A 24,971-nucleotide genomic window follows, 5' to 3' on the forward strand; every position below is an offset into this window, starting at 1 on the left:
GTATCTAAAGCTGATGCCCTTCCAGGGAGTGCTGGCAGCACAATGCATGTACTATACAGTGCAAAAAAACCCCTCCATATATATAATAATCTTATGCATAAGAAACAACCTATTCTGTTAATAAAGTAATCACTGATTACGTACTTTCCTGAAGAAGTGTGAGATCCAGCTGCCTTGATTGCAACAGAGATCTATTAGCACAGTGGTTACAGCTGGTTCATAAACCTTCAACAGGCCTAACCTCCGGAGAGGATAAAACCCTACTATGCAACTATACGGAGGGAAAAAGAGTGAACAGAGAGTAAGGTGTGGTTTTTTTATCCAGATTTTTACTTATTCTGGACTGCAGCCTGGATCTAGTTTGCTGTTGAGTTTCAAAAGCATTTTCCATTGTTTTCATATTTCAGTTTTATTCCAGATGTTCTTCCCAATAGACTTTTGTTGTGGGTTTTTTTTTTCTTTTTCCATAGCAAAACTCATTCAATTCTTTCCTAGAATAGTGGTTGTTTCCTCCCTTCTAGCCTTTTCTTTCTTTACAACATAACACTCTGCAACAGCTGTTGTATATAAGAGCAAGGAAATCTGCGATAAGATCTTCTCCCTTCCATCGGCAAATAGACTTTGCTAAATATCTTGGTGTAACCATGTCCAGTATCAGCTCTGTATTTCCTGAATCCAAAATTTCTTGGACTCTAGCTACTCAGCCATTTTGAAAACTATAGCGTATTGTCACCAGAAAGCTTGCAGACTTTATTCACGGTCAATACACAGCTGGATAGTCACCTAGCATGGGTTCTCTTTCCCAAGCTGTTCCTTCGGGTATCCAGACTTCACTCTGCAAAGAAGCCTGTAAAAGCAGCCTGTAAACAAGGAGACATCTCATGGGTTGCCTCTTACATCTGTGCTGCCAAACAGGCAGAAGAGATGAGAGACAGGCAACTATGGAGTAGGAACCAGCAGCCAGAAGTGAGATGAATGTCCAAGGAGACACATAGGATACGATTCAGCTGCCTAAATATAGATGTCTAATCCCACCTGAGAGTCCTGGTGCCCTCCAAATCCACTATGTGAGGTTAGCAGATACAAGACAGAGCAGTTCAATGGTAGGACAGTGGCTTTTTAAACAGAAACTGGAGGCCAGGTTGGACACCAGAGGATGCCCAAAGTGAAACAAAATCCTTGTAGTGAGGCAACTGAACTGTGTTTCCAGGGAGATTCATATGCCCACATTTAGGTTTCTTAATGCAGATATTTCCATGTTCTTTGGCTATCTGAGCCAACAAAGATCAGACAATACAGCACAGACTGTAATTTGTGCTGGATACCTGTACTGCCTAGTCCGATTGACTGAAGCTGCTCCATTGCCTATATTGACTAGATCTCTAGTGAAACAGCCAGCTCACATGCTGATGTCCACACGTTATGCCTAAATTCAAGTCCCTTAAACATGTGAACCAAATCCCTTTCCTAGATGGTACGATCAGTTAAAAGAAACCAAGTGGCTTGGAAAGGGTAAAAATCAAACAGACTGAGGCCAAGAGATTAATTGGAGGGTATGCAGATGGTGCAATGAACTTTTCAAACCACTTTTTCTGTGATCAGGGATAAGAAATTGCTCTCAATACATCAACAGTATTCCAGCTTCATACAAGCTGAATAGCTGTGCAGGGATGCTATGTGACTGCAAGATAGGAATCAGCTGACAGCTGAAGAAGATGGGACCCACAAAACAGGTACTGGAGAAGCTGGAAAAGGCAGTTAATTGGAAACTCACTTGTGTGCTAATTGCCATTATAACACTGAGCATTAACCATCACTAACACACGGCCGTTTCATGAGGTACAGTGATTTACCCTTTGGGAAGTCAATATGGGGGTTCTTACTAGTACTGCAAAGAAGGCGAGTGAATGTAGTAGAGCTCTTACCACAAGCAAGAGACGAGACATAAAAAATGTCTGGGGTTTCATCTCCAGACAATCAAGCATGAGCTAATGATGACCTTAGGCTTCTTGCCTCAACTGAGTGAAATGACTGACAAGGAGCCATCATGAGATTTGCGAAAAAATAATGTGACAAGTTGAGACTAAAAAGAGAAATCCTATCTGGATAATGACTTGGCTAGTTCTACTATAAAAAGCAAAAATAGCCTGCCAGCAAAGAGCAGCTGAGTACAGTGGAGTTCGGGATAAGTCCAGCGGATGAATTCATGCAAAACAAACTTCAGCATTTTCTGCAGCCTTATCAGGAGTTGAGGGCTTTGTTCAGCAGTGGAACAGAGCACTTTCTGCACATTTCTTCTAATGCTGATGTTTGGGTTAAAATGAATGGAATAGCCCTAATGTTGAGCCTAACATTTCTTTTCTTATTATGACGCAGGTGTGCTAACAATATTTAGCAAATTGCTTAATCTCTCTGAACCTCAAACTCTCTTTCTATACACTGGAAAAATACATAATTTTTTTACAGCATGGTAATGCAGGGAGGTAGAAATAAATGAGGTTTCTAAAAATGTTATTGCAAATACCATCAAAAAAGAGACATTGAAAGTTTAATTGAAAAAAAGCAGCTCTTTACCTGGGAGTGACTACTACAGAAGAAGTAATCAGAAAATCTCCCCGGGTCCAACAACACTGAAGGCCTGGGAGCACCCAGAGAAATTATTGTGGGGATAGATCCACACATTTTACTTCTGGGTTGTCCAAGGGCTCTGACAGAGTTCTTGCAACCCTTTACATCTCTTTAATTATCTCACATCTCTCAGTCATTCTCTTGATCATAATTCACACTGGATTGTGATCATACATTGAAGAGGAAAGTGCTGACAGACCGTGCAGGATCAAAGGTGTCCCAAGAATCCTGATCTTCCAACAATCACTGTATTTCTCATCCTAGTTTCCCTGCAAATCACTGTTTTAATAAAATTAATTGGATTCTTGTTGTCATTTCATAAACTCCAATTTTTCACTTGGTTTTTTTTTTCATTTGTTACATGTTTCTCATACTTATTTCTCATACTCATAGTTACATATACCCAGTTCCTGTATACTTATAGTCTTGTTTTAACCATCTGACTTTGCTTTTTCCCTGCAGATAAGATGCCAAGTGCTCTAAAGGACATATTTTTTTCTAGAACTGATCATTGTTCTCTAGCAGTTTAAGTGAACAAAACATTAAGTCTCTACCAGAGAGTCTTTGGCCCAGGCCACCGAACTGGAAGCAACGCCACATGACCAGAGATCGCTATGCAGAAAACAGGGCATGTAGAAATTACACAACAAGGAGGACCTGGGGATTTGGCTCACATGATGTCAACCTCAGATCCTGCTCAGGCAATGTTGAATGCTGATGTCCACATGTATTAAATCTGTTTACTAAACTGTCTCATTATCTATTTTGTGTCAGGATTTCTTTAGGGTGTGGTAGGATTGGACAGATGGGCTTCAAAACCTTCCTTTAGGCACAGAACAGTTAGGATTGGACAGATGGGCTCCAAGAAGTTACCTTTAGGCCTCGAACACATGGGAAAAGAAAGAGGAAGGGGAAAAAAAAAAAAAAAGCATGCACTCCCGGTTTTACAGGCAAGCATAGAAACCAGTATAAGATGCGGGAAAATTGCAGAGTCTCTACCCACCGATGATCTCACAGCTGCAACAAGAGCAAAGATAGCCCTCCAGAAGATGCTGGACTGTGGTTCAACAGCTGCAAATACCTGTTTGGCTTTTAATATCATTACTACTGACAGATGTGCTGGAGGGGAGTTTGTGCAGTAAAGAAGTGCCTCAATGTTTTTTTAATAAGTGTTTTTTGCAATGAACACATGCTTTTCCTTAAAACCAATATGAAACCATATTTAAACTACAAAAGAGTGTAAGCAAGAAATGACTGAGACTCTTTTAAGTATATATATATATATTAACCTCCTAGATTAGGCTTTCAAACCTCTTTTTTCCAAAGAAAAACACAAGACTGCAAAATAACTCTTTTGGCCAGTACTGTATTAACTAAACAGTCCCTTGAGATTAACCACAAACAAATATTGGAGCAGACTTCCTCAGGAGGTGATTACACAAACAAATTCTCTTTTTAAAGTTCATGAAACCAATCTTGAGAAAGGTCAAGCAGTGATCAACAATGTGATCCCAGTGTCCTAAGGATTCCTGTAAGTAAATACAATGCCTGGCTTTAGGAACCTTGATATTTAAAAAGAATTATGTGGGTAATTGCTTGTGGGTGGAAAAACACTGATCCTGTCCATTGCAAATAATGTGGAACAGCCCCAGTGACATTGGGGACTCTGAAAGCACTAGAAGTAGGGGCAAGGTGGTACCTCCCTTTAAGTCCTGGTGCTCACCTGTAGAGGATGAGAGGAACAAATGTACTGAATCCAGTTGTGCCAATTTTATGCCACAGCAGGATTTCCAGGCACTCTGGGGATTCTCCATGACTCTGTTTATGTTGGGTTTAAATATTTCTGTCACCTAGAAAGTGCCTTCCTAATGCTCACAGACACCAGGCACTGCCTGAACACTAAGGTAGATCCTGCCCTGAGGAATTACTGTCTCATAAAGCAACCCCACATGACGTAGGGAGGACTTTTACACATATCCGATAAAATCTCAGCCACGATGAAATCAGGAGTATCTCCATTATCTTCAGTGAAGACAACGGTATTTGTAATATGTTGCTGTTAAATGAACAGGTAATTAGCTCCAGTGGATAATCATTGTCCTTAATGGGGATTCTGGGCGTCCACATTGCAGATGGCCAGATAGTCATGGGGCATTACGGTGGCCAGCATGTTTATAGTAACACTGTGCAGTCTTTCTTCCCACTTCCTCTATCAAAAGCAGAAATAAACACCAGGCATCCAGACCCCAGGCTGCTCACTTACCAACTCTCAGCATACCCCCCAGCACCACAATGCAGGCTGCGCTCAGGACGTTGCTGGAGTTGCTGGGGAACTCGAGAGTCCCCAGAATGTAAAGGCCTCTCAGAGTGGGAAGAGCCGTATCCACCAGGATGGTCCGATCTGCAAAACAAAGCAGAGGGTTGTTTATAATGATGGCAGCCTACCAACACTGCTTGCCAAAAAGTGTGGCATGGAGGTGAAGAACGTTAGCTTTGCTTGAGTTTTGCTTTATTTAGATTATTTTTTGCTTAGAACTACTGGAGCAGGGCGTGTGTGTTTGTGCAGCATCCATAACCAGAACTTCATCTAAAGCTGGGGCTTGACAGGGTGGCTGTAATCTGACAAATTAATAATAACTCCGTATTTACAATTATACTGTTGCATGCTTAAGTCTCATCAAATGTGGCTTGAACCTTTAAGAATGCATGTGAAGGGCAGCAAGTCAGAGACATGTTCGTCTTGCTAGTTGAACTTGGCTCTGTTTATGAAAGTAAATCTTGATCACCCAATGCAATGAACAAGGACTAAGCTAAGCTGTGTCCAGACATCATTTTTCCCTTATGACAATGAAGACAACAGGATCGATGGAAGTGAAAAAATCCAACAGTGTCAAATAGGTGCTTCACAGCACAAAGAGCCTGCAGGTCCCCACCTTGTTAACAGCAGTGATCAGGGTGACAAGCTGAAGCCACACACCATAACCTGAGTCCAGTAACACCCTGTCACTGCTTTTCCTTCCCTGCAATTTGGCTTTACTCTCAGGTTTTGGGTATAAAAGCCCACCTCTTCCCCACCAAGAGGAAAGCTTTCCTTACACCAGCACAATCTGTGGGAAGCCAGACTTCTTCAATTCTGTATTCACAGGACTACTCATTCCCTACTAAAAATTTGGTTAAGAGTGACCAGGGAAAACTCCATGCCCTTAGGTACTTCAGGACAAAACAAGGAGCGTATTTTTATATTGCAGAATAGAGTGGGGACTGTTGTTGACTGAGCACAACACCAGCATCACAGCTGCCTCCTAAAGCTGCAAGTCTACAGCCTGTGAACCTTTTAAATGCCACTTAAGCTTTCCAAGTAGGACATGAAGAAAGATGGAAATGGTGTATCGTTTAAAGGTAGCCCACTGCACAAGGTGAATTCCAGCCTCAGGGCCCATCTAATGCGCTTTGATGTCACTAGGAGCTTTTTGGTTGATTGCACTGGAAAATGGCTCAGGCTCTTAAATTGTGATTTCCATCTCCTTTCATTATTGACAAGACTAATTTTCCAGGTATAGTAGTACACCTCTGAGTCAGTGTATGTCCCTGGAAGAAGGAAAAGCAAGGTATTTCCTTAACAAAGTGTTCAATAAGATGATCTAATTTTGACTTCCATAGAAATAGCTGTGACTTCCATAGAAATATCTTGCAGAAAATAAGTCTTCAACATAATGACAACTGCCAAATTCTGCCCAGAGATTTGCTGTGACTTTCACTGATCTCATATGCTTTTATTGTGAGGCACAGACATACAAAACTGGAGAGATTAAGGCACACACATATTTTCTAATGGATTTTGACAGAGTGGTGAGAATGGGCCCCTATAAAGAGTTTAGGTGTGGAACACAGGAAGATCCATGAAGTGTCTTGGGAAGTGGATTAGCTACCTCACAGGTTTTCTTCTGCCTGTAGCCATTAGCAACTGCTTTGGATGAAGACACAAATGACCACGCAATTTGTAACACAGGCAAAGTCCTTTCCCCAAAACATGTGGAGAGGGACTAATCTAAACCATTTGGCACAAAGGTTTAAGAATTTTTCCAAACCCTGTTTGCAGGAAACATAACCAAACCCCTCCTCAAAATACACTCAGAAGCAGACTGAAGAAAAAAAAACCACAAGCAGTAGACTGTCTTTAATTTCCCAGGTTTTTTACTTATTGGTTTTGCAACCCTGAAGTTTCACAGCTTCAAGGGGAAGAAAATTTCTGCATGTAATGGGGTCTTGGATCTGCTTGCATATTTGTTTTTTCTTTTCTACATACATGTTCCTACTTTATCCTTGTAACTCAATCATCCCACCTCTTCCTTTCCCAGATTTTTCATCTTTCTCTCAGGACATCAGCAAGGGACACCTTGAAAGCCCAGGACCTCCATTCTCAAGGGCTACTGCAAGAACTGCAGCAACCCATGGTTACTCTGAGCACCTCATCTCAAAAGAAATTCCTGCATCATTGGGCTGAAGCATCTTTAAAGAATGCAAGGTTTTCACAGCATACAGATGTAATAAGTCTCTACAGAACAAGTGCAATCTTTTTTTCCCCTAAATCTCACACTGTTAGCAGTTGATACATTTTTACAGGCATGAAGAAACTCCTGCCTATAATCTCTTTACAGGATGGGTACGGTCCTCTACCCTGCAGAGCTGAGAAGAGAAGGCACAGTATGTGAGGATATGAAACAGGGAAGAAAATAAGGGGTAAGATGTGAAAATGATCTCTCTCAGAGAGAAGGGGAATCTAGCTTGTGAAATCACAGCTCAAGAATGTGGCAAAAAAATGCAGTTGACAAAGGCCATAAGTATATTCATCAAACACAGACTGAAACATTTTTGCAAGGAAAAGAAGTGCTCCTAGGCATACCATTTATATGTCAAGTTTCAGTCTAGAACAGATATTTTTGCTGAGTTGCACATCTTTCTAAAAAAAAGGTTTTACAAAGTAAATGCTGACTGCTCTGTAACTGTAGCATCATGTATGTGAGCCTTGAAACACAGGAGTGATAAATTCCCCCACTCAGAGATATCTCTGCAAAACTATAGTTTCCGTAGTCTAAAATAACAGCACTCTGGGGTGAGATCTTTGGGGTGTGAAGTCCTCGCAGGGTGAAATGTTGCTCTGTAAAAACAACAGAACACTCGTTTGAGGAAGAAAAAGTCCTTCCACACTTGAGGAGAAAAGCAAACAAATTCAAAGGAGACTTCCTTCCACAGTCCTTAGAGAATACACTCATTTACGTAGTAGAGGGAGATGATGACTAAGTGGTTAAAAACATAAACTTTAGGTCACTGAGCTCAAGTGGTTTACCTTCAGGGAAAGATAAACCGGAGGTGGTTTTCTCCCATGAAGACATTCATATAATGGCAGGCAATCACTTTCAGGAAACCATAGTTTGAGCCTGAAAACAGTGTTCTGTTTCGTTATACATATACTTTATTCAGACAAAAGTTCACAGGTATGCCACAATCTTAATGTTCAGATGTACAATACTGAGAAGTCGCTAATGACTCAAGCAATGACATAAAATGCCTTTGATCAACCGCATCGCTGTATAAAACACCATAGCATACTATTGAATGGAAATCAGGCACAACAGAAGAGCTATTATATGAGATACAGTACTGCAGCATTCATCTCTTCAAACAGAAAAAGTTCAAAGAAAATCAAAATCAGAAAATGAATAACAGAGTGAATTTCACCACTGGAAAAAAAGACCAAAAAAAAAAAAAAATTAAAAAAAAAAAGAAGAGAGAAATTGCCAGAGGCTACATGATATCATATCAATACCCTTCAAAACAGCATTCCATTGCCTGGAATTATAACACATTCTCTTTCCATCCAGAGCGTGCTGTATCAGGAGTGTGTCATAGCGAAAACCATAAACCAAAGCCCTGAAAATCCGAGGGCTTGAGAAGTTAATGCCACTGCTGGCTGCCAGAATGGCATGACTAAACTCATCCAGCTTGTTTTTCAAGGTGGTGTGACTGCTGAAGCCTGATGCATATGAGAGGTCCTTGTGGGATGGCTGTGGCTCTGGAGGATGAACCTCCAGAGATAAAAGCACAAGTAGTTGCAGCCTCAGCTAAAGATTTACAGCTGGGGCTGGAAGAGGCTTGTATCTGCTAGGGAGACAGACAATGAGGGGGCTTGTAACACACCAACACTTAAAGTCACTTTAACATGAAGAATCCATCTCTGTCACAAGTGAAATTCATCCTTGTACAAAGAAGTTATTAACTCCTGAAGACTCACCCATGCTTTATAAACAAGGCAAAAAAAGAATAACTTAGTACACAACTCCAGTTTTCCAGCCCTCCAAAAAGCAGCCTCTAGATGTCAAGCAGGCACCAAGCAGCAACACAAAAACCTGGGGTTTAATATGAACATTTTGCTAATAGAGGTGTTTTCTAGCTTTTCAAACTTTCCTGAGTTTGACCCACGAGGCAGCCCTAGGGCTGCAATTTCTTTATTTCGTTAAATAAGCAAACTGAAGCCTTCATTAGCTAAATTTGGGCAGTGCCCTAGTTTTCAATGAACTCTGGGAATCCATATTCATTCAGAGATCTCAACAGTGTCAGGTCCGGACCAAATCTTCTCCTGCACTCCTTCACACTAGAAATGAACACTAATCATCTATAATTTGTTTTTATAAGACTCTAAAAATGTACTCTGGGGGCTGAAAGGACCGACCCGGTAATGTAGAGCATACCAGAAGTAGCCCCATGGCTTGGCTTCCAACCTGAAAATCAGTATGGATGGCTCCCAGAAGGGAATTATAACTAAAAGACAGTGAAGAGTGAGACACAGCTGCATCTTGCCAGGAGTGAACTGCAAAAACTTATTTTGGTGTGTACAGCAGCACAAAAGTTTGGGTGGTTTGAAGAATGTTTGTTTTCACAAGAACAGACTCTCACTTTTCTGTAGCCATCTGGATCCATTCTGAGTTTAGCAGGATATGCACAAGCTAGTGGAAAGGGAAGTGAAGGGAAACATTCATAAAATGCTACAATTAAACATAAATTTTAAAATTGTCAATTTCACTTTAGATTTTGGTTCCAAAATTAGATTTTGGTTGACTTTCTTGTAACTGGAAACTCATATACACATTTGTGGCAGCAAAGTGAAGTATGACAGATGGACAGAAAATTCATCTTGCCTAAGCACATTTGAGGTGCCTTCATTTGAGCAACAAACCCAGTGGCCTTATCACACCAATGCTGACAATGACTCCAATTTCAAACCCTGCACTCTGTTGACTCCCACTGCCAGTAAGTGTTTTAACGCATCCAAGCCAGTAAGAATGAAGAGGGAGAGTAAAAAGAAAGCAGAGGGAGGATGATCAGAGAAGATGGGCATGCAAAAGAGCAGTTCTCTCTAAATATATATTGGGTGATAGACAGCTTGTGTTTACATTTCTGTTCATGTTCTTGGGCTAAAACTGAAGAATAATTCCAGAAAGGCACTGGAGAGAAGAACAGTGCAGTTTCTGCACATCAACTAAAGACATATATCTACTCTGATGATGGGAGCTAAGTGATTTTATCACCGACAGGAAGACAGTCACACAGTATGGCTCTCCACTGGTCCTAGCAGGCAATGCATTTTTGCTTATCGTTTGCCTCTTTCCTTTTCATCCATTAGTTTTTTTGGTTTTTAACAAAAGTTCAAAAAGCATCTGAAGAGAAGAGACAATTTTATTGTACACTGTGGAGCACCTTGCTTTAAGCAGCTGAACACAGTAATTCAGAACCGGGAACTCACAGGGTCTTATCCTGCTGCTCAGGCACCAACTTGTGTTCTGGTTTTGGACAACCTTTATTGCCCTGGCCCCTCACTTCCTGACCGGCAGAGAACATTCCTGTCCATGGTAAAACAACAGATTATGTCTAAGGGGGCAATCCTTATCCCGTTGCCTCCCAATCAGTTGGTACCAGTATGCTAGAGAGAACTGCCATCCTACCCCGCGGCACAGTGCAGACATTCCCCAGTTAAGCTGACCAAACCAGCACTGCTCTAAATTTGTGAGATGCTAGTTCTGACCCCAAAGGCTGTGTGGTCATGCCACACAGCGCCAGGCCTGAGCTAATGAGCTTTGGCTCTCATGAGAGCTAATTAGTTCTGGTATACCAGCATGCTGATGCGGCAGTATTGTTTCCAGTCCTAGAACTAGATCAGTTGGGCTGGGCTGTGGGCAGCAATGTGCAATGCTTCAGGCACACCTTAGCCATGAAGAGCCTTGGTATGTGACAAAGGCCATGGTCAATATCTCATGTGGCAGCTAAAATGAGTTATTTTATCAAGAGGTTTACACTCACCTTTGCAGGAACCACAGAGGAGTTTTATTCATAGGTAGGTTTGCAACGCACCAAAGGATCATCACAACCTCAGCATCCAGCCTCCACTCTCTTAATCTAAACAACAGAACTCCAAATCCTTAGCCAAACCTTTCTATTCATTTATTTTTTATTTTCTGCTTCTGTGTAAATTGTGATTTACCTCCTGTGGCCATCTGATCACACCCCACATAATTAACTCGCTACGAGTGCAGGGCCCTTAGACACCAGTGGCACTTCTGTGCCTCTTCATATCTGCATCTGACACCTGATTTTAAAGACTGAAATTGCCTGGTCTTATGACAGTCATGGTCTGATATTGGTGAACTGGTTATAATGTGATACACAAGAAGTTGAAACAGATGATCTGGTGGTGTCTCTGGCCTTGTTCTCAGAGAACTATGGAGGACAAAATACACAATGGCGTGCAAAGTCCAACCATGGCAAGAAGATCTATAAGAGAGCAAAGCACATGGGAAATGCCCCACCGTGTAATGCCTGCATAAGGGGTCAGATATAACGAAGGTGAAAGTGGAGTGGGAACCAGGGAGTCCAGGACAGAAAGGACACTGTCTGTGTTTCTGAATGGCAAGCAGGTGTATGTTCAACATGAAGTACCAGTGGTGCGGCTGGAGTAATGTTGTTGGAAGAGGTAAGCAAGCCCAGCATTTTGGGTGTTGCTTCTGGACTTTGGAGATGGAGGGTCAATCCCCTGGTCTCGTACAGCTTCCCACTGACAAGACCTTTACATGGACATTAGTGTTGCTTATACTGTCAAGGGAGACAGAAGCAGACCTTCACATCAGGGTTCAGAGGACATACATTAACTGCAAGCTAGGTAGGTTCATATCTCAGGTGCTGCTGAATCTGCTCTGGAGAAATGAGGTTCAGGCCTCAATTTATGGTACCTGAACTGAGCTGTCTGATAGGAGCTAGGTGTCTAAGCTCCCACCATAGTAAATTCATTTAGATATTCAGTACTATCTGAAATACCTTTGGATATTTGAGACCTCACACAGGACAGGCAAATATGACATTGGGCCACCTGTGACCATCTAGGGTTTCACCGGGCTAGGCAGGATGCTCCTGGAGTGCTTCAATCAACACTACGTATTTTCCTATAATGAAGTGACTTGAGTCCTGGAGTCCACATAATACCATCGGTGAAGAGCAATTCAGTTCACATTAGATACCTACATTCGGCCAGCTCAGCAACCCTTCTATCTCTACTAACTGTAACGCCAAGGAAGAGGTTAAGATGCCTAAACCTATGTGCTTACTGTTACGTTAGATGTACATAGGACACAGGACCTACAGGAGCAAAGCAGACCCTTGAAGGGACATTTCTGTGCCTTCTCTGGCCTCTGAACTTACTAACACTTAACCACATTTATGCATTACAGCTAGAAAGATGGGGGAATTGAAAAAAAAAATCCACATTGTGCTTGTTTGACAGGAAAGAGTGATCTAATGAGAAAATGCAAATCTTCAGCTATATGCAAGTTCCCCAAAAGAAGTGAAGAAAAGCATTGCTTCAAACAATATAGATTTTTTTTCACATTTATCAGAAAACTGAAGGTTAAATTAAATATTCTTTGAAGGTTAAACGTATTTTTAATTTAACCTGAATTTTTATACATATATATATATATATATAAAGATGCAATGACACAGGACAGAGAAGCTCTAACCATGGCTGAGGCTCCATGCCCAAATGCCATACTAAGCAACAGAAACTTCATTCCACAAAGACTTCATAAGCCAAAAAACTCATGAAAGAGGAAGAGACATGGAGCAGTGGTATCCCCTTTTTCAGAACTGGAGCTGTGATAGATAGAGACACTTACCTGGTTTCAAACAAATGAGAAGGAGCCAACACCAAGTCCTAGAGTATGTCAGATACATAGCACTCAGTATTCATAGGGCCATACAATAATTATGTCTGGAAGGGACCTTAGCACCTCATCTAGTCCAACTTCCTGATCAGGGCAGGGTCAGCTGTTATATAAAATGGTTCTCCCAAGTTTTTTCCACCAGATTTCATTGCGAGTAGCCTAATATATTTGCTAGAATTCAGAAGGTTGCTCATGCCAAGAGGTTGTAAGCTGAGCTGGGATTTAAATGTAACTCAAGTCTGATGTTGAAATACAGGCGTAGGCTAAAACATCTCGGAGGCATCCACGGCAAATGGCTTGAGAGATTGTCATTGACAGTGGGAACTGTGACAGGAATGTGGAAGGTGGTACAATTGTGGAAGTGTAAAACATGCTCCCCACATAAAACGCAGAGAGGTGGATCAAGAGATGACCTCTTTGTGAGCTGTGATGCTGGGTCTTGCAAATTCTCTGCTCCTGAAATAAAGTCCCTGCATATACTTAAGCTTAAATATCAGTATGAGTAAGTGTCTGTGTTTTTTTGTGTGTGTAAATGGAAAAGAATGGTTTTTTCTCTTCCAAAAATCACACTTTTGTACTGCAGCTGAGATTTCAATGTGATGAGGAACAAATGTGGTGTCCTGCACACACTAGAATGGACACCAGTGCCAAGGATCCCATGTTGCAACATAGATGCATATCCTAATGTAGACAGACCCCGGCACTCCTACAGAAATTAAACACCTTTCTTTCCTTACTTACTAGGTAAGATGATGACGTCTTCCCCAGGGCCTGGGACGCTGCAGTTGAATCCACCCCAGCCTTTATCCACATCATTCCATGTCTCCGGGTGTGACCATTTCAAGAGAGCATCAGAAGGAACTACAAAACAGGACATACAAAGACAGAATTATCATTTTCAGTAGCTGGAAGAATTACCATTTCTTTGATAGTCAAGCATCTGTGACATTAACATCCTCTTTTTGTCCCTGATTAAGCAACACTAACTGCTCTTTGTTATCTTCCATGCTTAAAGGAAGCTGCCTAATGGGAAAACAGATCTCTCCCAAGACCATGTTTTCAGAGTTAAAGGGCAGGGAGATAACTGAAAAAAACAGATTCAAATTCTTTGGAACCCATCAAAAGCAAAGCAAATCTTGATGTTTGTCATACTTAGCGTATGTTACGCCTTGTAAATATGCTTCACAAGCAACTGCTTCATTATTTTTATTTATGCCATCCAAAGCTCTGAACACTTTGAACACAAAATTAAGATGAACAAATGGAAATAAAAGCCAGTCACCTGTGCTTGGTGGCGAAACCAGCTGACCAAAATGATAACTAACGCCACCAGAAAGTGCCAGCTCTTCTCATGCATTTTTTTTCTCCCCAGCGTTCTAGAAAGCAGATTGAATTCCCAAAGTATGGGAATTTCCATAGTTTCCCAAAATATGAAAGATTTTTAAAAAATGAGTGATCAGCCCTTACAAGCTTGTTAGCCTTCAGAAAAGCAGGAGTCTTCCCACTGCAGGCGTAATTGAGACCTGTCATGGAAAAGCAGCTTGGCTGAGACACATGGCAACTCCTGCTCATTCCCCAAAGATTTATTTTTCAGCTCAACACAAAATGAAACTTCTGAGCCTTAGCGTCAGGAAGAAATTAAGTTCACAAAATGTAGGTGCTTAGTTTGCATTTGTATTTTAGACAGCTAACAAAGCAGTCTTCATAAATTAATTCCCTAAGTTTGTTCTGCCATCAAGAGAAGAAGAAAAGCCTGCAAAGGGAAATCCTATAGATTAAGATTTGTACGACCTACACGAATGCAGGCAGGGCCTCCCTCTGGAGGCCTCTACAAGCACCTATTTCTGTCCTACCACTCTAAAGGAAATTCTAGCTTTTGTTGTAGTTCTTGAAGGGGGCTTCATTAAGTATGGACAACACAAGAGCAAGCTCATGCCTAAGCATGGGGGCTAGACCCAGCTCGGTAATGCTGTGGAGTAGAAAACCCCTCTGTTGCCAGCACAGGGAAACACAGAGAAATTAAACCCAGGTGGAGATTCTTAAGGCTGAGTCTGTCTTTGCATTACTTGTTTGTTCAGGCAGAAACGTTCTTCAAAAAGGTCTCTAAACCCTATTGCCACATAAATGGTTGTTGTTGTTAATACACAGCAGGGCAGCTATGCAACTAAGACCAGACTTTGGAGGTGTCCCCATCTTTGGTGTATTTTTCAGACTGACTTGACATGTAACTGTGCAGTAATGTCAGACTATTACACTAAGTTCACCATGGAGCACTAAAATACACTGTAGTCTTACATTCTCCATGACCTTTCTGATCTGCTATGGTATTTCTTAGCAAATGTTTATAGTCTTTTATACTGTGGAATCACACATTTATCTTGAGCAATGGTAGATATGGCTCAATGAAATGCTTAAACGAATGCCAAGAATCCCTTTTGGGTTGATAGATGTATAAAATATTGAAGTGAAAAATAGCAATTCATTTCTGAATAAGTAGTAAAAGAGAAATGCTGTGACTCCCAGACCAAGCCTTTCAGACACAGACTGTCACACACCTGGGGTAGGTGAAGCCGAGCTTTCCTTCTCTTTCAGTGTGACCTGAATTAAGTCAGCTCCTGTGACTGAAGACAGAGAATTTTAGGGACTTAAATGAAGGCCTTGCAAATTAACACCAAAAAGATCATAGCGAATCAATTGCTACACATGAATGTCTAACAACATTTTACATCTCTAACAAACATATTTTTTTGAACAGCAACTATACATGGAGTTTAAGCATTTTTGTCTTTTTTGTACTTTGAGAAAGTATTAAACAAACACGTTTTAATTTACAGATATGAAGGGTCTCAAGACAACTCATTAGAAACAGCTAAAAGAAAACATTCAACAATCAGAAATTCTAGGCTGGAACACAAATCTCATTTAACCTACTATAAATCCACAGCAGTTCCACTAACACAAATGATATCACACCATTGAATGCATAATGTATTAACTGGCTCAAACCACAAATTACAGCTTTTGTTTTGTAGTTTGGTTTTGATTTTTTTTTCCCTCCCCAAATCTGGTATCTGAAAGAGATGCTTTAATTAGTCAGACTTTATAGACTGAAGACAGGGACCCTGTGTTCTCTAATGTGAAAAGAGGTCAGAAGCAATTATCACAGTTGTAACCTTTGTGCCAATATATTGTCAGCAGGAGAAGGGCTAGGATAATGCAAATCAAACTAAAAGGAGCAGGAGAAAACTGTTTCAGCTGCAGCTAAAAGGCTACCTCCTCTTCATCTCCAGTAGCATATAAAGGCACTTCCTTTCAGTCACCAGACTGGAACAACCATAGGTTAAACACTCTGACAAACAGATAAATCCTGTGCATTGCCCAGCCCCTTACAGTGACCCTATAATGTCATTAGAAGATTTTTTTGAGGGTAGAAGAATTGTATAAATGAAGCTATTGTCAGAACTTTCCTCAGTTCCAGAACATGCCAGGAACTTTCCTATGTGTATATCAACCCACCGATGGGATTTCTTGCCATATTGTAATTTACTTATTTTATCTTTAAACAAGTCTCTGTACTTTTAAATTGTGAAAACCGTCCTTCCCTACCTCCCTCCGTTTCTCCCAGTGCAACTGAGCAAATTTAAAATAACTGAGGTTCATTAATTTTAAGTGTTCAATAAATTAGTATGAATAATCAAAAAACTTGATTCTTTCTGATAATTACTATTTGATGTCAGTTGAAAGCACTCAATTGAGTTAGCAGCATATGCTCCTATGCCAAATGAGGCTTCCATAATTAAATAGAAACTGATTCCATGAGGTTTTCCTCATGTCTGATTAATTAGTAATCAGGTGCTTCAGCCCTGTTCTTCTGTGACACCTTCTTTTAATGGTACCTATGGTCTGATCCATTTATCAGTCAAGACAAACTGTCCCAAATCATCCCATAGAGCTCCAGCTAAACAGCTTCACGTCTTTGAGTGGCCACAAGATAAAACTCTGAGGAGCAAGAATGACAGGAAGATGCTAATTTAAAGTCTTTGACACAGAGTTCACGTGGCTTTTAGACAATACTCTTCTATGGGTACCTTTATGGTTATGGTGGCCTTCCTTCTCCCTTACAGCAGGGAAAATCAGGAGTCAGTTTCATCAGTCTTAGGAAAAGCGAGAGAACCAAGCCTTGACACTACTCTTTTCAATAAATATATTTTGTCAGGTTTGTTGGGTTTTTTTTGCTTAATTTTGCAAACACCACAGTGCAGTTGTCTAACTAAGCATGTTTGCATTGTTCAGAGAAAAGCTGTTCTAATTAAATCCTAAAGGGACATCAAACTTGATCGATATGCTATATAGACCTCATAAAGGGGTTCAGTTCCCTTATACAGTAAAGAAAGGAACCATTAAGACTTAACTCAGTACAGTCATGTCCAGAGTCAGGGCAAGGATAAAAGTTTCTCATATTTGAAGGGTCACCCAACCACAGAGCATGACAATTCAGACCACTATAAGTCATTTATACCCTCTACATGAGTGCAGGAATCAGGGCTGAATTCTCCACAGCTCTGCAACTTGTACATGTACAGTTATTTGTGTCAATGGCATGTAAAGTGCAATGGTTGTGAATCAGCATTTTGTTGCCATTTCACACAAATAGTCCTAAAAACTGATCAAAACAGGAGAGATACAGGCCTTGGGAATAATCAAGACTACAGTGACATAGTCCTTTTGGTTATTTTGTTTTGCTGCTGAGTATGTTATCGTTGTTTCTGTGCAGGACAGGAAGAGATGCAGGCAATACAGATGAAGGACATCATTAGTAAACACTGAATTAGAGGTGACTCTTCTCAAAATGTAGTTACAAGGCTCCAGGGTTTAGTTGTTTAAAACCTTTCTAAGGCTCATCTATTTTCTGTCTTATTACAGCCCTTCCTGGATATTTGGGCTGCAAATCATAAATATAGGCCTTCTTGACAATACTCCTGGTAACTTTCATCTGGTTCAGAGCTCCTTGAGTGAACAGTAAGGAGGAGCAACTTAGTCTTTTATCAGCTTTGCAGTGACAGGGAATTTTGCCTGTGGATATTAGGAAAGGCTGAAACTAGGATAAATGGTTCCAATAGCCTGACTTACAAATAACAAGCAACTCCATGCTATTTAACATCAATTGGGCTAACATACATCACAGGGAAATCAAAACTTTTAGACAGCACAATCAACAACACAATAAGACACACCTCTAGAAACTGGAGAACCTGAGCTAGGATGTTTTGTCATCCTCTACCAGGATCTGTTACAGGAGGTACCCAGACACACAGTATTGTGGGGACACTGCAGTGAGATGTTAAAAAAAAAAAAAAAAAAAAAGGATTTGGGCTAATGGACACAGATTCTTGCTTACAGCAGATTAATATTTGTAGAAGCAGAGGTGAAGGCATGAAATTCCTCCTGCAGCTATCATGTAGTTAAAGACCATCCCTGACAGGAGTATAAGGATATTTCTTCATCTTATTTCTGTAGCTGTTACATTCTCTAGTCTCTCTGCTGCCATGCCAGAAGGACAGGAGCTCATCTAGGAGGTTGATTCTTGTCTTTGTGTCCATTACAAAGGGCACCTCTTTGCTAAGAACTGACATTTCATTCCATGGAGGTCACTGAGCAGCCCACATCTGGTTAACTGACCTTCTGAAACAACTGATATAGGGTGAGTTTTATCTAGCTGGAAGAAAAGACTCATGCCTGTACAACCAGCCCTCTGCAGCAAATTAATTCCATTCTTTAGGTCTTTCACCTAGGATTCTCCTTTACCTCTGAGCAATAAGGCTGCAGAAATTATTTCTGTATTTTAATATTAGAAACAAACATTCTTAAGGGCCTGTGTTTTCTTTTATACAAAGCAATTACAGAAACCCACAGAGTGTAATGGAAATGAGATCATTCTTGAGGGACTGAGAAAAGACAATAAGTGTAATCAAATTATTTTTCTGAAGAACTATGGAAACTGTAAACCTGCTTCTGACACAGCAGTAATATGAGGTTGAGCCTCAGGCCCTCTTAACAACTCACACATGAGTAGCTTGAGCAAAGTCAGCAGGATGACCTGTCTCCATAAAAGTTGTGTCTACTGAAAAATGTATTTGGGATAAATAAAAAGTTTGATAATCCTTTCAATGATGTTTTCAATAATGTTTGTGTCTAGCACTTCAGAAAAAAGCCAAGAGAAATCTGGAGCTGAAGCAAGCCAAGACTTTGTTTCATTCTAAAATAAAATTGCTTTAACTTTTCAAAAGTGAACAAAAATGAAATATCTCCCTGGGTTTTAGCCAATTCTGGTATGGCCCAGAGACCTTAACCAAGGAGCAGTACATGCTGTGGCACCATATGTTCGTATTTGTAACTGACTTAAAAAGCTCATAATATTATTATTGTAATTTACACAGGATATTTCTTCCAAAAAAAAAATCCCAGATGTCCCAGTGTGACACTTCTTTCCACATCCTTTGTTACAAAAGTTTTTTTGATTCAGCACGATCTTGTCATGTTAGGTGCACTCTCCCAAAACGTGGCTGTGCCACAGCCCATCAGTGTTTCAGAGAGCCACACAACAAGTTCAGGGCCCATCAGTGACACCTGAGGAACGTTTATGTCAAGACATGGGGTGCCCCAGAGAAAATCAGGATGATGCTCGGAAGACTGAATAATGTCAAAGCAAAGCTGATGTAGAAATGACTGACATGGGATGCCTCAAGCTTTCTTGTCTCCCTTTCACCCAGCAGCCAGCAGGGATGTGGGGTTATTGGTCCTTCAGTGCCGATTCCTTTAAAAAGGTCTGAAAAGATTATTTTCAAAGGGACTCAGGGACTGGTTAACAGGGTTTCATGTATGCATTTAGCAGTGAGTACCTTTTTCAACAGGATCATTGCACAGGTAGCCCACATAGCAGAAACATTCTCCTTTACAATTCTTTCCATTCAACATCCCCTGCATTGTGCCATGCCCCGGCCTAATTTACAAAACTGTGAGCATGCAAAGCATCAAGGCAACTTAACTCCTTTAATCCCCTCCATACGGTATATTTTCTTGCCTTTTGTGTTAGACCGACCTTTTTTTCTCCCCCAAAGATAAACAAACAGTCGTAAGATGCCAGAAAATCTTGGATGGAAGGGGGCATGGAGAAAGCTCGAGCCCAATGCAAACTGCTGGCCAAGGTGGCTTCATTCAGCTGCCTGCTTCATTTGAATAACAATATCTTCTCAATCATGGGGTTTCCCTCCCTTTCTCCCCCCTTTTCTCCCCCGTGCAGGCCTGAGCAAAAGGCTGTGTGAACTCAGAAGCCTGCTTGTGAATGAGCTGGCATCTGATACGTATTTACTGATGTTAATTTTGGATGTAATGCACCCCTGCCACTTCCCTATAGTGTGCCCTCAAAGGCTTTCTGACGGGCACAAAAGCAGAAGGTCAAAAGTAAGTTGACCCCTGCCAGAATGTACAATTATTGGAAAGAGGTGGTACACCAGCAGCTGTCGAAACCCCACCGGCACGGCAAAGTGCTTCCAAAAGTCAGAGGATGACTAATACGCTCAAGCTCTCCCCTCCGCCCTGCAAGAGCCAGCTACTTTCTGCAGGAAGAATTATGGCCCTCCCGAGCAGCTGCAATAATTGTCTTCCCATTGTCCCCCAGCCCTCCCTCCGCCACCCCCTACAAGTGCCCATTGTTGGTGTGGAGTCCAGTGATTATATGCTTGGGCTGATGCTGTTTGCGCCCAGCTGCCTGACTGCTGACACACGAGCATCGAGAGGGGGGACCCGCGTCTGCGAGACGGGACTCCGACATACCAGACCTTTTACATAAGTCAAACAGGAACAAATGACTCTTTATCAGCCCCTTCTCCCTTTGAAGTGGCGGCTGCTTATAGGCCCTTACAGCTTTTCCTCCTTAGCCCGAGCAAACATCCTCCTTTTGATATGCTACATGCTCATTATCTCTGCCCCATTTAATGATTTTTGATTGAAGGGTGGCAGCGCAGTTGCCAAGAGGGTAGTTAAAGAGGCTCCACGCAGTCAGGACAACAAGAAAGGCTTTCCTTGTGCAGCAGCCTAAATTTGGAGTTTCTTAACAGTGTGTTCTTGTTCTTAGCAGCAGATAAGAGCTTAGCGTGAAATTCTTAATTAAGCAGTAAATAGAGAGTGGGGTGTCAGCAGATGCAGCCTGTAGCCATGGAGACCAAGTCAGATGAAGGAGGGAGCTGAGACTCAACGCCGGCCCCGGGCTTGGGCATGACTGACAGCTGAAGAATCTGACAAAGCTTGTAAACGGGATTAATTAGTTAGCTAATTATTTCACATACTTAAATGTAAATAAAAAATAAAGAAACAGCCTGCAGAGTTAGGCAGGAACATGTTCTGAAGGCCAGACCTTCAAACATTGTCCTCTCCAGGTTGGTGGGTGGACCAGTGGGTTTTTAGGGCCAGAAGGGACTATTGTGGCAGCCTTCTCTGACCTCCTACTGAGCGTGAATCTCGCCTCATGAGGTTTCTAATAGCTTCTCATAGAGCTGGAGCATATTTCTCTGAAAAGACAGCCAAGCATCATCTAAGGACCCTGAGAGATGGAAAGTCCACCACATGCCACGAGTCTGCTCTGATGGCTAATTATCCTCACCCTTTCGGCTCGCACAGCGGAGATTAGGAGAGAAATTAAACGGCACACCAGGGCAAGGAACCCATTCGCTTTGTTTCAGACTTACCCTACCAACAGCATCAGATATTGGGTACCTGACACTGAATTATTGATCTCACTGCTATAAAAGTCCTTTCTGAAAATGTTCACAGCATTAATTATACATGTTAGGTGTTTTCATAAATTTCCCCTCATATACTTGGGATGATTGTTTCTCTCTCTATTAAAATGAGAGAAAACAATGAGCTCTTCATAATATAATAATCAAGGTGAAATGAAGAGATGGACAAGAAAGTATCTATGGTGCAAGAGTGACATATACCAGACAGATTTCTTTGTCCCAATATTCCCAAGACTGCCACCTGCTCTATTTTCAACAGTAGTTGGCCAAGATATAAATGTCACATTCTGAGTGTCACCATACTGCCTTATTTATGAAAGTGCAATTCAGGATACCCAAACCAAAAAAAAAGTTGATTTTTATATTGGAAGTAACCAATTTACACTGTTAGTAAACTGAAATAATAAAAACATGTTTCTTCTTTCAGTAGATATCTGGCCTGATCTTGGGTGAGGCTTAGACTCAACAGCTAGATTTATGCTAGCCAATCTATATCTGTAGTATAACTAAACAGGCTCAGGACATGAAACTAAGAGTTGGCCCCCAATAACCTACATGGCTATATTGCTGACCAAGTTCCTGGCACAGCTTTGGCCCAGACGAATGCACTCTCCCAGATGGTGACCATTACCGTTTGGGAGTTTGCACAGGACAGGGCTCTTTCCTAATTTGAAGCCTGGGTGCATCCAGCCTGTTTTGAGAGATACAATGTTAAGCTGTATGGACACAAGCTGTGCAATGCCAGTTGGCCACAGGACCATATATGAATGCAACATGACCCTCAGACTGAGGTCAAGGTATGGGCTTCCCCATTTCTCCTCAAATGTACACTGGATGGTTTTCATTGCTGTTAGACTAAACTCAGTGGATTGCCTGCCCTCATTCTAGCTGTGTTTTCCTCTTCACTGTCCCACTGATGGTTCTAGTTACTAATTCCTAAATGGATCCTACATGAGAATGCCATTTGCTTGCCATCTCATCAGTGCAAATCAAGAGAAATTCATTAAACCTAATAGATTAGATCAGTTACTTTTTTTTTTTTGTTACTGTGAAAATCAGCATGTATATTTCATCTTCCACGTATGACAGTTATAAAGGATAAGCTATGCTTCTCAAAGGCACTGAAACATTTTCGTAATTCCTGGTTCTACTATTATTAATAATGGCAACAATAGTTACCTTGCCTTTTCCATATAGACCTTGGGCCCTTATATAATAATTTACTTGAGAATGAAGGTTGTGGAAAATGTCCCAGATTCAAAAGAATAAATGAAACTTAAATACATATAAGTAAATATTGGAATTTCTTAAAAAAAATACCACCATACTTCATGATATAATGTATAAAGCCAACATACAACAACTGCAAAGGTCTATGATGTCTTTGGAAGTTTACAATTATAGGAAAAATTCTCACCCAGTAATCCTATTGCCTTCGGTGGTCTCAGCCTAGATAGATTGCACATGATTTATTAATGATACATGTGATATGGGACCAGCTGACAACAGCGATCATTAATGGAATTTAATACCTTTACCTCTCCAAAACACCAATTCAAATGCAACTGATGTCACATCACCCAATATTTATGATACATTCCTTTTGTTGATAGATCAAACATCAGATAGATCAGATGGAGATGGACCTGATGTGAATTCATTTACCTATTTGATTGATCTTTTTGAAAGACCTCTCACTTATTGAAAGACCATTGAAAGATAGACTTGTGTCTGAGGCCTTATGTAGTCTGGGGGTTTAAATTAAAAAGACATCAGCTCTACCACCATTCTTGAACATTTCATCCCTCATATTGCACTTACCCAAATAAGTTAGCTTCCTCAGGCCGCTGTCAAGATACCAGTCACAGCTCCTATGATGTCCATATGAAGGCAGCGATTGGAGTGGCTGTCCAGTCCTTGTCCCACAGGACACCACAACCTCAGGATGAGCAGGAAGATCTTTGTGTTCTACCAGCAAGTAATTCCCAGTCATGAAGTTGCTAAACGTCACTGAATACTGGAGAAGAGGGAACCAAAATAAACACGCCTGTGCCTGTGATTAGAGCTCCATGGAGTGCAGTATAAAGGGATAAAGAGGATGGTGCTCCTCACAGGCAACATATTCTTTTGCAAAATGTGTATTGGAAATGTGGGAGAGAGATGTAAAATTAAGTAGAAGGTGATGGTGAAAAACCAGCTCCCCTCATCATCTTTAAAAGGTGCAGAGGAACAATGTCTTCTGAAGACCATGCTTCAGTATGTCTTAAGACAGTAAAAATTTTGTGGATTGCTAAACACTGCACTGAACTTTCATGTAAGACTTCCAAAATCATCTTCCTGCTCCAAATTTACACTGAGAGATTCAGGGATCAGGTCATCATATCTAAACCCTGCCTATACATATATAGATTTTCTCAGTGCACTTAACTTCTTTTTTTTTCTCTCTCTCTGCTTGCCCAGAAAGATGAAAGCATGATTATCTCTTCCAGATATAATTTCGAAAATATAAAAATTTCCCTTGTTACCTGGAGCTGTTTGCTGACCAAAGGGTTGTCAAATGACAATGCATAAGTCTCTTTATCCAAGAGGAGAACCATCCAGCCATACAGGTTTGATAAAGTATCACGGACATAATTGACTGTGGTCGTCTTATTCCTACTGTCACTCACAGTTAAATTATAGGGAATGTCTGGAGCCTCTTTTCTGGAAGAAAAAAACAGAATCACATTTTTTCACTGAACTCTGTCATTTTGCAACCTTTACAGTTCTCTGTTTATTTGAATTACAGTAGTATATGCTGGCTCTCTCTCAGAATGTGACTTCATTTGTGTAGCTCTTCACAAATATGGTAAGAAACAATCTCTGCCTGAAATGCTGTAAAAAGAGAAAGAGAGAGAAAGGGTGGGAGGAATAAAGACACAGAGGAGCAAAGCCTGTGCCAGAGGAGAACAATGGCAAGAGCCAGGGTACCAGCTCCTGCGCTGTCAGAGTATTTCACCATCCACCAGACTCATGAGCCTTAGGCTCAACTTTTAGGATCATCTTCTTCATAAAATCTGATAAGTTTACTGATTACTCACGTACACTTGAGTGGTCAAAAGTTTCATCGAGGCTGAAGGTGCAGAAATCCTGTGTAATTCCAAAAGCTGCTCTGCGCCCAGGCCAGCAGGCAGTACAAAGCTGGGGCTGCTGCAGACTGATGAAAGCCTTCACAAAATGGGGGAGCTTTTAGTACAGCAGTTCTTCTGACCATCCAAATGAGAACTCAAACCCCTTT

General features: G+C 41.1%; 1 protein-coding gene across 4 annotated transcripts in view; it reads right to left on the minus strand.

The window, feature by feature from the left end:
- The window catches only part of PKHD1 (PKHD1 ciliary IPT domain containing fibrocystin/polyductin), a 278,509-nt gene that overhangs the window by 91,779 nt on the left and 161,759 nt on the right, over window positions 1-24,971 (minus strand). For all 4 annotated transcript variants that reach the window (XM_037391751.1, XM_037391752.1, XM_037391750.1 and 1 more), the window contains 5 exons: window positions 24,220-24,397; window positions 23,516-23,711; window positions 15,452-15,517; window positions 13,638-13,757; window positions 4,892-5,029 (listed from right to left, as the gene is read on the minus strand). In XM_037391751.1, the coding sequence (XP_037247648.1) occupies window positions 4,892-5,029; window positions 13,638-13,757; window positions 15,452-15,517; window positions 23,516-23,711; window positions 24,220-24,397 (698 nt within the window). The remainder of the gene's footprint in view (window positions 1-4,891; window positions 5,030-13,637; window positions 13,758-15,451; window positions 15,518-23,515; window positions 23,712-24,219; window positions 24,398-24,971) is intronic.

The sequence above is a fragment of the Falco rusticolus genome, chromosome 6 (genome assembly GCF_015220075.1).
Source record: "Falco rusticolus isolate bFalRus1 chromosome 6, bFalRus1.pri, whole genome shotgun sequence".
Lineage (NCBI taxonomy): Eukaryota > Metazoa > Chordata > Aves > Falconiformes > Falconidae > Falco > Falco rusticolus.